The sequence below is a fragment of the Rutilus rutilus genome, assembly GCF_951802725.1.
Source record: "Rutilus rutilus genome assembly, chromosome: 8".
Classification (NCBI taxonomy): Eukaryota; Metazoa; Chordata; class Actinopteri; order Cypriniformes; family Leuciscidae; genus Rutilus; species Rutilus rutilus.
In genome coordinates, this window is record NC_140222.1 from 32,905,598 (window position 1) to 32,919,453 (window position 13,856).

The 13,856-nt window shown below is 38.9% G+C and overlaps 1 protein-coding gene across 6 annotated transcripts in view; it reads left to right on the forward strand.

The window, feature by feature from the left end:
- The window catches only part of crebbpa (CREB binding lysine acetyltransferase a), a 51,089-nt gene that overhangs the window by 6,924 nt on the left and 30,309 nt on the right, over positions 1-13,856 (forward strand). For all 6 annotated transcript variants that reach the window (XM_084416951.1, XM_084416947.1, XM_084416950.1 and 3 more), the window contains exon 2: positions 5,812-6,449. In XM_084416951.1, the coding sequence (XP_084273077.1) occupies positions 5,812-6,449 (638 nt within the window). The remainder of the gene's footprint in view (positions 1-5,811; positions 6,450-13,856) is intronic.

Consider the following 13,856-nt stretch of genomic DNA (forward strand, 5'->3'; position numbering starts at 1 on the left):
ATGTGCTCCAAAACAATTACAAAATTTGCATTTAGAAGATATAAGCATTCAAAACTTGCGCATATCAAAAAAAAATGTCAGTCTATTTCAGTTGCCTCAAAATAGCAACGCGCCAACAATGCGCCTGAACACCTCGGTTTCAGACCGGCACGCCCATGGGCGCACAAATGAGCGCAAATGCATTTGGTATTTAAACAACGTGGCGCAGGACGTGAAAATGATAACTGCGTCGGACTGAAACTAGCACTTGCGTCTCGCTTGGCGCTGCATTGCGCCGATGTAAGATAGGGCCCATGGTTTCACCACTTTCACCAATATGGATCAATGATTTTGATGACATCACTCAGCACTTCAGCTTCTCATCAGATTGTGTCCAATCAAAAGCACTCTAGAATCTAAAGTGTCCCACCCCCTACATCATACATGGATGCTGAAGCTGCGGCTGAAATATGTCAGTCAGTTACTGCTAAAGCCCAACATGCTGTCAGCATTATAAAATTATCAGAGAATCTACTTCTCTAAACTCATCAGTTTTAAAATAATTAATCTAAAGCTAAAAATCATAAGAATTAGCAATTTGACAATTAAAGTTCTTGGCAGAAACCAAAAATTCTGAACCCTCTGGGCTGAATATGCTTATTGTAAATGAGCTGTTCACTTTAGAAAAGTGAACTTTGTTAGTGAAAAGCATTGGTTCAGACCAAAGCAGTGATTTAGACAGAATGCAGTGTTTGTGAACTGGGATGAAAGGAGGAAACATGACACTTTTACAAGATGCATTTCAGCCCAATAAAAACGTTTAGTGGTACGCCATGTGACCAAACCAGCCCTGTGTTAACCTTCCACCGCGGAGCCAAGCGTCTCCTCGCGTCTCTCCTTCAACTCCACTGCTGTCTATCAGCAGCAGGTCTGGTCTAAACAGCCTCGTGAAACTTGAACCCGTCTGCTGCTCAGATCCGGCACATGCTCGCAGTCTCTTGTGTGCAAACACTCCTAAACCTGAAAAGGAATTATAGGGAAAAATATTCCTTAGATCTTCAAATCCTGATTCACACTTTGTTGTTCTGCTCTTCTTAGGCCATAAAGTAGGGCTGGGGAAAAAATATTGATTAAAAATAAATAAATTAAATCCTCTTTTGTACATCATTCTTAGATCTTTTAGCACTGCAGAATTTAAAACCTTAGTGTTTATGAGTTTATAATGATTTATTTTACACATTGCTATAATAATATGGTTATTATATGCTATAATATATAATTCAAAGGTTACTTCATTTGGTATCCAAAGAGCTTTTGGTTTTTGATTGTCATCCTTGGGCCTTTTGTTCATTTTTTTTAACCACATTATAAGGTTCCCTGTATGTTTTACAAAATTTAGCTTTGAGAGAATTACTTCGTGTACACTATCGTTCAAAAGTTTGGGGTCGGTAAAATTTGTTTTTGAAAGAAGTCTCGTGTGCTCTTGCGGCTTACTGCTGTTTTAATAACTTTTCATTATCGAGCACGTCCTGCGGTTTAGCAACATTAGACTGTATTTTACAACAATCACTTATTTGGCTGATTTGGAGGTTAAGTTTGGGCTTTTAGGGAGGAAAGAAAGCGCATCGCTTTGAAGGGAAAAAATGCGCTATAATCGCACAGCCCTATTTTCTTGCTGTCATTGTAAAATCTCCACAATGGCATTGCAAATGTATTGTCTTTTTGATAGGGATGTGCTGCTACAGATAATTCTTTATATTTGAAAGCCGATAACCGATATAAATCTAAGTCCAAATTTTTATATAATTTTTGAGAGCCTTATTACAAAAACAAAGGTCTTATCCTTAAAAACCATGTCCCGAGCGCACAATTATGTTCTCATTATAATTGTATGTAGCCTATATGACAGACTGCACGTTGCATTAACTGTAATTTCCTTTTTTTTTTTAAGTGATTCCAATCATATTTCAAGCAATTCAAAACTATCATGGCGGACAGAGCGCATCTGAAGTGTCTCAGCTGACCGGCTTTAATATATCGGCCAAATTTTCTTATCAGGCCGATAACGATAACATAAAAAATGAACGTATGTCGGCCGATACCGATATGGTGGCCGAAATATCGTGCATCCCCTACTTTTTGAGAAACCTAGACCGGTAAATGCGAGTTTTGCGTCATCTGATCTGCTCTTCTGATCAGCCTTTTAAAAGTCAGCAGATCAAACTATATAAAATTATTATCGGCAAATAACGATTGGCAACTGATCGATCAGAGCACCTTTAAGTCTAATATGCTGATTTGGTGGCCATTTTTTATTATTATCAATATTGAAAACGTATTTTATCATCAATATTGAAAGTCGTGCTGCTTTATATTTTTATGGAACCGTGACACATTTTTTTCAGGAATATTTAATTTGACAGAGATGGATAGCCAAGCTGAAAGTCTCCGTTCATGTGGATCCGTTGCCATTCTCCCCATCCGAGTGAAATCCCAGGCGAGGTGCACCTGTCCCAGCTCAGACGGCCCGCTATCTTTTAGACTCTGTGAACGACAGCTGTGGTCTACTGCCGCGCTGAGAGACTATTATTAGCCCACCGCCGGAGCCACTATAACAGGCTTCAGCACGATGATGGAGGGAGAAATCTGGATCCCCGTTGGGACTCTAGACTCCAAGGTGCTTTCAAACCCAAACGTTACTTTGCATTTTGGCACGGTTTCAAGGTTGTAGGGGGGCGGGACGTTGGCACTACACAGCTGAGTGTGTAAGTGAGCACGTGCACGAGTCTGGCTTTGTGATGTGGGTCATTAAGCAGCCAGTCACCGCGTCAGGGAGTAAAAGAAAAGGGATGATCCCTACTCCTGCCTCCCTCGTGTTTAGCACCTGCTGTGTCTGGCAGCGTGCGTGTCTGTGTTTACTCCTGGACCGGTGCGACCTCAGTGCTACCCATGCTGCATCTCAATCAGAGCCGGGGATAGACTCTGGGAAATACCGCTCGCACACTGACCAATTTTTTTTCAGGGCCTCCAAAACATAGGCTGCTATCTGAATGGGTTACAAGTGTACGGCATATTGTGTAGTATCTACTTTGTTCTGCCTATTATTTTATATAAAAAGACACGTGAAATTATATGCTACGGGGAAGATTACAAATGTAGTACGCCGCACGCGACATTGTCATTTGACCTCACTAGCGTGCAGCACTCCATGCTGCTTGTGCTGTATACTGCTTATGATTTGATAAAAATAGTATATGAAATGTGTGACATTGTCAACCACACTTGTGTGTTGGCACACTATGAAGTGTGTATTGTACAGACTACCTACAACTTAGCATGTAAAACTGTCTTCTAGGGCTGAACGATATTCTGTTTTAACATCGACATCGCGATGTGCGAATGAGCGATAGTCACATCGCCGGAACATGCGATGTGAAGGGTAACGTTAGTAGCACACAGTAAACACGAGATTGTTGTATGGCTTTTTGCTGGGGTGACATACGCGTTCCGCGTGCCTGCACAGTGATTGGTTCGCTGTGCCGCAGCTCACCGCTCACAGCCAACATTCACTGGCAATCCTATAGCTAAAAATGCGCTACGAAGAGGATCCGCCGCAAAAAAGTCAAAATCAGCTATTTGGGACTAGCCTATTTCGTCTACAAAAAGGAGGATGTTGACCAAAAAGAGGTAGGCTACTTTGCTGGAGTGTTATAAAGTTGTGGATGTTTTTTTTTTTTAAAGTCGTTTATTTTTCGTGTTCACATTTATGAGGAAAAAACAATGTTATTAAGGACGCGACCGTTATGAAAGCGGCAGTAAAAGACTGCTTTAAAACTTTCACAGAGACCTCAAACAGAAAGCACAAAGCCTTTCTTTAAAACGAATTTCGTTTCGTATTAATTGTATCTTAATTTTAATCAGTATTTCATTATCCAATTTACTGGATTTAATAAATAAATATGAAATAGCCTATAGCAGCCAGCGCCTGAACTGGAGATTATAAGCTATCATCCATGAACCGCAACTCAGCATAAAAGGTAGCCTACTCGCCTCACACACCTAATAATAATAATAATAATAATAATAAAATAGAAATATTACTATTATCTACAGAAATCTCTACTTTTAAACAGAACCATTAAAAAAAAAAAAAAATAGCCTAATCTGTATGAAAAGTGCATTTCTCCCGATCACTGCTGCGAAGATCGCGAGTCAGTATTGTCAACTTAATCTTTACAGAAAACACTTGTTTATTAATAAACAATTAAAATGTCACATCGCAATATTTTACATATCATTAATCATTACTTTTGCTGGTTATAGGTGCCGTTTACATGAACGCGTCACTGAATCAGCACAGAAAACATAATTTTTCGGGTCCTAGAACCTGAAGAACGTTAGGTCCTGTGAAGAACGTTCACCGAATTCTGAGAGAAATATGTTTCTGGAATAAAATATTAAGTGGCCTTTTTTTACTTGTAATGAAGCTTGCTTATTAGTGAAATTATTAATAACATGGAATGGTAATTATTGACTTTAGCCTGGATTGATGGCTCGCAATATCGCGATATATATCGTTGGGAAAAAAAATATCGCAATGTAATTTTTTTCCAATATCGTGCAGCCCTACTGTCTTCCATGGTAAACATTACAAATAGTAGTATGCTACGGTGTCGCTTAAGCCACACTACTGTGCGCCATTGTAAACGTTACAAATAGAAGTATTTAGTACACAGTATGTACTGAATACTGCCAGTGATTTTAACACAAATAGTATATGAAACAGTCTACAGTGGGAAATGTTACAAACTTTGTCTTTTAACCACACTAGTGTATGGCACACTATGCAGTATGTACTATAGACTGCCTCTAATTGTAATACAAAAAGCATATGAATGTTACAAACAGTAGTATACTTCACTGTTGCTTGTCCTCACCTGTGTGTGGGTCACTGCAGTATGTACTGTATATTGCCTACGGTTTTATAAAAAAAGTATACGAAACATTCCTTCAACAATAAACTTCACATGCATTAGTCAGCACACTGTCATTTGACATCACTAGTAGTGTACAGTATTGTATGTAGTATGTACTATATAGCTTACCACCTGCAGTTTTATTCGAATAGTATTTTATTTTCTCCCGTTTATTTTACTTTATTTAAGTGGGCTGATTCTCATTGGGATATAAATAGTGAATCATTATCAAATCTATTAGTTTATTGCCCTCGCACCTAAATCAGTGGTGACATCATCTCTTAGCATCCCTCCTGATGTGTTGGTGGCATTTACTCTGCTAATCATGCTAACAGCCGGTGTTAGTCTCACACAGTCACGGACGTGATGGAGAACGTCTCCTTGCTCCCAGCTGTTCTGCTATATCAGACACACTCCCTTGTGTATATGAGGTGTCAGCCGTTCATTAGCAGATATTAACAGATGAGGTGGGTTTATTAGGGCTATTAGCAGATCAAGCCTCATGCAGGCATATTGATTTAGGCTGCTACTCTCTGCTGTTTTCCTTCACAACATGAAGCTGCTAAAACAATATTTTCATGGCGTCAAAACCACAACTTAGACTAGACCCTTTAATAACATGGAATTTGATTGACCTTAGTGTAATATTTACACATAAATATTCCTACATTTCAATCAACAACACATGAGACGCAAAATATGGTGGAAGATTCAAGAATCTTCTTAAAATACTACTTCAAAATACTGCAGAACGTAGACAGTGGTGTATTTGTTTGCGCCGTGTAATTTTGATTAATTTCACATTAAGATACAAGAAGCGAATAAATAACCATTCTCCCTCTCTTTCTTTCCTCAGAGTTGGGTTCACTTTCCTGGGATGACCTGGAGAACGATCTTCCAGATGAGCTGATTCCTAACGGAGACCTGGGGCTGATGTCCATGCCCTCTAACGGTGGTGCAGGTACAGGCGGTCACGGCCCCATGGTCCCCGATGCTGCTGCCAAACACAAGCAGCTCTCCGAGCTGCTCCGGCCGGGAAGCAGCGCCGGGAGGAACTCGGCCAGTCCACAGCCTGTGGGCATCGGACCTCAGCTGACTGGGCTTGGAAAGAGTCCCCTGGGCCAGGGCTCCCCTTCTCACCCGTCTCAAGCACAGAAACCAGGTGGTACCCCAGGGACGCAGGGCAATAACGCTGGCTCAGCTGGCATGGGACTCGGCACGGGATTTAACCAGGCCATGCTGAACAGCGGCATGATGGGACAGAATGCGGGCGCTCAGCCAGGTCAGGTGATCAATGGGTCTGTAGGCCGCGGTCGAGGCGCGCCGGGGATGCAGTACCAGGGTGCCGCCATGCAGGTGGCAACGTCTGTAGGGGCGGGAGGGGCAGCGGGGGCGGCAGCACCAGGAGGAGCGGCTAGTGTCCTGGCAGAGGCTCTCACGCAAGGGGCACAGCAGATGGGCATCAACGCCCAGCAAGCTGGCAACATCAACAAGGTGAGATGACCGGTTTCCATTGCTGTGGTTTCACTTTCACTCAGTTAGAGTTCATAGTCATGTTAAGATGACACACATTCACACATTCATCTCCTTAGTAGGGATGGGCACGAGTACTTAAGTAACGTTCTCAGTCATGAAAACGATGATCGCCCCAAAAAAACATTTCTCTCTTTTTCTGATTGGTTATTGCGGCATTTGATTGGCGGTTCCTGAGGTCTGATTTGTTCGCGTTAGACAGCACGCCTTCCAGATCGGCGAAATAAAGTGAAACTGGATTTGAAAACGCGCACTGCAGTGAATCACTTAGATCATGAAATGCAGTTAAGTGCAAGATGTGCAACGCCAATCTATCATAGCCTAACAGTATAATGAGAAAACGATTGTAATAGAATGTTGTAAATTCTTTGTGCTTTAGTTTTTCAGTGCTCTGAGTCTGACCACAACATCAGACTAGCACGGTCAAGTTCACATGCTCATTTGCGTCTTTTTGTGCAGATGTAAGTTGTAAGATTACTTTTATGTTGTCTATATCTGATTAATCTCAAATAAGTGTTTGGCTGAGTTTAATAACCAGCTAGCAAAACGCTACAGTTTACCGACCGTTCACTCATCAGTTTCAGCTCAAATGGAATGTCCGACATTTATTGACCATGATTGGGTTATTATATCAGCGTGATACACGAGCAAGAGCGCATCCAGAGTTTCCATTTCTGTAAAAAAACTAGTTCACTTTCGCATCCTTTTGTGCAGATGCAAGTTGTAATATTATTTTTATGTTATGTATCTAGGATATCTGATTATTAATCTCATAGGATGTCTCTTTAGCTATTCCTTTAAGATGTTTCTTTTTCAATAATATTGAACAGTTATTTTTTTTCTATTCATACGTTAATGTTTTCACAGACATGTTTTCATGTTATATTTTTGTCAACATTAATTTTCGTAACAGTCTTAAATTATTTAAATTTTAATGACAGACACGCCCCGCCCCCTGCACATGCCCTGCCCCCAGAGTACTCGTTTTTTGAGACCTGTACTCCTTAGCCAGGTTTCCATTCAGATATTTGTATGCACATTTTGGGATAAATAAGCTGATTGGCAAGAATGTGATACAATTTCAAAATGTTTGATACATTTTTATTAGGTATGAAGACATGCACAGTTATCATATACATTTCTAGATGTGCACCACAAAAATCATGTAACTTTACCTCACGTCATGTCTCTAAATTATCTATTCTGGGACATTCTGACACACAAATAAACATCTGCTACCAATCGCTAGAAAACATGAAGTCTGAGTGTGTGTGTGTGTGTGTGTGTGTGTGTGGTTTTGTTTTGCACACTATAAACCACACACAATTTGGTACATTTGATAAAATAGCTGTGGTGGTTTGCCCAGTGGTGGCTACAACTTCCATTTCTATTTTTTTCCCCTTTTTTTTTTCTGATTTATCCATAACTAATGATTTTGTTCTCCTTGGGATGGATTTCAAGTTATTGGCCGATAACATTTATTTATTTATTTATTTTATTCTATTAAATCTAAAACTACTAAAATTGGTATTGCTAATTAAAAATGCTGAAATAAAATATAAATACTAGATGAAAAACTTAAACGAAAATCAGAAATGTTGTCTTTGCAACTTGCTGAAATAATTTCAAGTACTGAAATTACTATAACTAAAATAAAGCTAAATAGAAGCATTAAAAAACTTAAACAATATAACAGTATAATACAATTGCTAAAGCTAAAACCAAAATTAAAATATAAAATGTGATTTTTTTTTAAATAAATACCTAGGCCTATAATATATAATATTTACTAAAATAACACTGAATTGTGCAGCTCATTTCCTATTTTTAGATCATGTAACGCTCAATGTAAATTAACAGTAACATCAGTAATAATTCAGTAAACTTAAATATAATCTTTAGCAAATTTCTAAATCAATATACATATTTCATACTGTACATTATCATGTTAGGATGCCTGTATTCACTTGTAGCATCTACAATGATTGATTTTAAATTTTTAGTATTTTGTTTAATTTATTTTGGCAAAACAGTAGAATTTTATTAACTTTGGATCCCTGCGTTTAAATCCACATGGGTGCCATCAAGTCCCCGTCTCACTCTGCAATGAGTTATGACAGTTATGTTTGGTGTAATCTGTTTCATGTCTTTTTTTAGAGCTCTAGTATGCTGGTGGAATCTGATCAGTGTGTAAATCAGCCTGTATGTCCAGCTTCATCCGCCAGTGTAGCAGCAGACGGACTCACTTTATCACTCTTTATCTGAAGCTGCTCTTTGCTGCCTCATTGTTTGATTGCATGACTCATTCCTGCACTTGTGTTTTTTTATTAGGCTTAAATGCTTGTGTTACGAGACGAGCATACGTGCCAGAACACTCTTAAACTCTGCCATTTTGTTTTAAGGCCTGCGATAAAAGCAGCGGCAGTATTATGCTTGATGGGAAGGCAAATGAAAAGCTCTCCACGTAAAGTGCCATGTTACATGCATACACACGTCGTCCGTGCTCTATGCAAATTTTATGAATAGAGCGTGTCTCTCCATGATAGATGGGTTCTTGACTGATGGGGTCTGAAAGCAGCACTCCGGTGTCAGAATTGGCAGGTGTGTGCATTTGTATTAGGCCTACAAATTCAAATCCCAGTGCACAAATAGCCAGTGATTTATTGGGCTTAGACCTGGAAAGTGCTTTTGTTTAGCTTTTTTTTATTAGCTTTTATTATTCATTATCACAAGTAAAACATTTCGAGTGAAACTTTGAATTGAAAAATTATCATGAATTTGATAATGTCTTGGGATCAAGCGTAGCGTCAGTTCTGGCAGGTCACGTTAGTCAAGCTTGCATCAGCTGACTCTCAGCTGATCCACATCTACCTGTAGGAATACGACGCCTATCACTGTATTCACATATAAGCTCCTTCAGTATTATCAGCAGCTATCGCGTTTCTCAGGAGCTAATTAGCCTCCTCCATCCCCAGCTCCTCCTCTCGTCAGTCAGGATTTGGCATTTTGATTCCCCTTGAATCAGAATAAATTCTCGAATTATGTTGTACTTTAAAAATCTTTATAAATTATTGATATCTGCAATACATTCATGTTGGTTCTGTACTGTTTACCCTAAGGGGGTTATTGCTGCTCTCCCTGCTCTTATCCATGCTAGGCTTCATGGATGCCCAGAACAGAACCATACCGCCAATCCAAACCGTATGCTAATTGTCAATTGTATTTGACGATAGTGGTCCTGACAGAAGTGCTTTCACACTAGCACTCTTGGTGCGCACCCAGACGTCAGAGTTTGGTTCGTTTGGATTGTGAACACTGTTTGAACACCAAACTTGAATGTGCACCCGCGAACCATCCACGATTCTGCATAAAAAGGGTAGTCTTGGGGTATGGTTCGCTGCTAATATGAACGCAATCGCATTAAAGGTAGGGTAGGTAATTTTCGGTGCGGCTAGCAATAGCGAGCTAGTTTTGAAAGCATAAGATCCCACCCTCCCTTCAGAGCGTCTCCAAAGCCACGCCTCCTCCAAAACACATGAACACACACAGCAGGGAGCAAACAAAAGTGTCACGAGAGACGCCGTTAAAATACCTCATGTCTCAAAGCACATACCATTACAATAATAATAAACATAAACAACTCAAAGAGCTCTGACCTGTACCACCTGACTGCTGCAGATTCATTTCAGCGTTGATAGTGTTGACATTGAAACGCATAAATTCTAGTCACAAACCTCTCCGAGTATAACGCCACGGGTTTCCATCTCCTTCAAATTACAGTAATTATGTTGTTAATGCAGCATAAGCTGGTTGTTTTGGTTCAGGAGGAACTGTAAAAGGCGGCTGATGTTTTGGTTGCGCTGCTCGGTGACTGACGTCTGTCTAACTCTGCATATCATGAAACACACTGATGACGTGTGATGTCTGCACGAGCAGGTGCGCGGAGGTATAGAAATACATATGTTGACAGGGCTGAATGCAATGATCGGACGAACATTTTATGGTCCTACGCCTCCCACAAATGAGATACAGTACCAGTCAAAAGTTTGGAAACATAACTATTTTTAATGTTTTTGAAAGAAGTCTCTTATGCTCATCAAGCCTGCAGTTAAAAAACAAACAAAAAAACAGTAATATTATGAAATATTATTACAATTTAAAATAATGGTTCTCTTTTTTAATATACTTTAAAATGTAATTTATTTTTGTGATGCAAAGCTGAATTTTCATCAGCAAGTACTCCAGTCTTTGGTGTCTTATGATCCTTCAGAAATCATTCTAATATGATGATTTATGATCAATGTTGGAAACAGTTGTGCTGCTTAATTTTTTTTTTATAACCTGAGATACTTTTTTCAGGATTATTTGATGAATAAAAAGTTAAAAAGAACTGTATTTATTTAGAATAGAAATCTTTTGTAACAATATACACTACCGTTCAAAAGTTTGGGAACAATAACTATTTTTTTAAAAAGAAATTAGTACTTTAATTCAACAAGGATGCGTTAAATTGATAAAAGGTGATGGTAACGATTTATATTGTTAGAAATGTTTTTATTTTGAATAAATGCTGTTTTTATGAATAAATGCTGTTAACGTTTTACTCATCAATGAATCCTGAAAAAAGTATTCCAAAAAAATATATTAAACAGCACAACTGTTTCCATCATTGATAATAACTGAGTATCAAATCATCATATTAGAATGATTTCTGAAGGATCATAAGACACCAAAGACTGGAGTACTTGCTGATGAAAATTCAGCTTTGCATCACAAAAATAAATTACATTTTAAAGTATATTAAAAAAGAGAACCATTATTTTAAATTGTAATAATATTTCATAATATTACTTTTTTTTTTCTTTTTTTTTTTTTAACTGCAGGCTTGATGAGCATAAGAGACTTCTTTCAAAAACATTAAAAATAGTAATGTTTCCAAACTTTTGACTGGTACTGTACATATAAGTAACATAATAATATAATGTGAACACAATCCAGCGGGGGAGGGGGGAACAAACGAACCACGTGTGAAAGCACCCTTGGTTTTTGGTTGGGTCCTAGTATCATGTTCTCCAGCATGATTTTCAGCTTCAAATAAAGACCATTGGACCATCTGTCACATGACCAGTGTGAGCAATTAAAAATAAAAAATCGGCAAGAATAAAGGCAGTCGAACTCGTAGTTGGAATGCTGGTGGTGTCAGATGGGAGGGATTGTTTTCTGGCCTGAGGTTTAACAGGGTATCATCAGGAAGCTGTTGTACCCTTTCAGTGTCACACAGGCGGTTGAATGCTCTCACCGCACAAGAGGCTCATCTGGACTGGCTTTGGGCTGTGCAGCTCGCTCTTTTCAGACACATTTATTTTGAGTAAATGGTAAAGCAACAACCGTCCGCCTTGTGTTGGAGCTCTGCTGTTAGTGTTTGTAAGTGAAACCATGTATCATTGCGTTATATCTGTGCTATTGTTGTTTCCAGTTGATCGATAAGGATTCAAGCCAAACTCAACCTCAAGCGGATCTGCTCAACTCTTTGAAGCATCTGTGCTTCCCGTTAGGCCATGTGTCCAGTGCGGCTTTGGCAGTTGCATTGTTGTACTATTATTTTAATTTAGTGCCATCCTGCTGCAGTTTCATGGTGTTAAAAGACGTTAAACTAGGGCTGGACAATAATTCAATATCAATATTATAACGACTGGACTTAATCCAAAATGCTCTAGGCCTCATAAAACCTCCCCCCCTCTCCCCTGTTGTCATCGGCCCTCAAACCAGTTCTCTTCAAAGGCTGTTGTCACCTCTGCTCTCCTGAACGATCTGAGCAAGAGACTGTGTCTGCCACTCTCAAAGACAGCACAGGAGACCAGACGGCACTAGCCATTTGGTTAGAGACTATAGCGATAAACTCCAATACACAAGGACGTTTACTCGATTCTTACCCACAAACTTTCCCAAATGTTTACAGTATTTCTCCTGTGTGTTATGCATGTCCCTATGTTTTATTAGTTATGACTAGTTATGATTCTTTAGTTATGTCAGAGTAACTTCAAATGTTGATATCCAAAGGTGATGTATCACGGCTTTAATGTCTTCAAATCCCCTTTCTTGGTATCAAAAGAATCCTCTTTTGATTTTATAATCAATGGTGTACAATATGTTAGGATAAAGTGCATCATGATATTTGTACCATACTTTTTATGTAAAGACTGCACTAATTCTCCATGCCAGCATGAACATGCAAATGAGGATAAGATGAACAAAGACTTTCTCCCGGTCATCTTTGATTGGTCACCTCACTAAATGGGTGTGAACTGATAGGACCTTTAAGAGTATCTGATTAGTTCAGATCTTGGCTCAATCTCTTTGAGACAACATTCTCCTTTCTTCTTCCGGCAACTTCATCGTCAAGTTAACTTCTTTGGATTCAATCTGGACCACCCCAAGAGCCCAAACGAACGCTTAAGCGCACTCCTGGCAAAATCAAGAATCTCCTTCATCTGGAATGCAAGTACCTGTTCACATCCTTTAGATACGTTCCTAAGTTATTGTGCCCCTTCAAGGTGACCCTGATTCTTTGATGTTTCTCGTAGGTTGTGGTAAACTGATTGTAATCTTGCCATTCTCTTTTCTTCTCTCTCTTTCTTTACTTTTCTTTACTTTCTTGATTTTGTATACAATCTTTGCTTAGTTTAGTTGTGTGTGTAGCCTTCCGTAGTTTGGTTTATTAAACCATTATATCCACGCTTTATTGTTTGCCACATATCGAAGTCACTTAAACATCTTGATCTAGCGATACCTATGCTATTACCCTGCTAATACTTTATTTACTTTAGTTGGAAAAGGTTATTCTTTCTTGGCCAGAAAGATAATATATTTCCTAGAATTAATAATTAATTATGCTTTGTTTATCTCTTCTGTTCTGTTAAAATTAATTATATACAGCTAATTTGCTACAATATATATCGCAATATGATTTTTTAAAATGATTTTTAAACACATTTCCGATATTTCAACATTACAGGCATGGGCTACGTTTACATGCAACCAGATAATCCATTAGTAATCGGATTGATGGCTCAATCGGACTGAAAAGCCTTCATTTAAACGCCTTAATCGATACGATTGAGCTCGATCTGAATGAAATTTAGATCGAATTGAGAGCGGTGGTTTAGCCTATTCCTTTTCCAATACGATTGAGAGGACATGTGAAACACTTGATTGGATTGAACAGTGAAACTAAAAGGACGAAATAGCGCAATGACGTGCGAACGAGAAATGTTTCCTGTTAAATAAATTGTCATATAAATGATAGTCCCGTCATTCTAAAGTTCTCATTTCACTGCGTCTGTGAAGTGAAGCTGGACAACGTCCCAC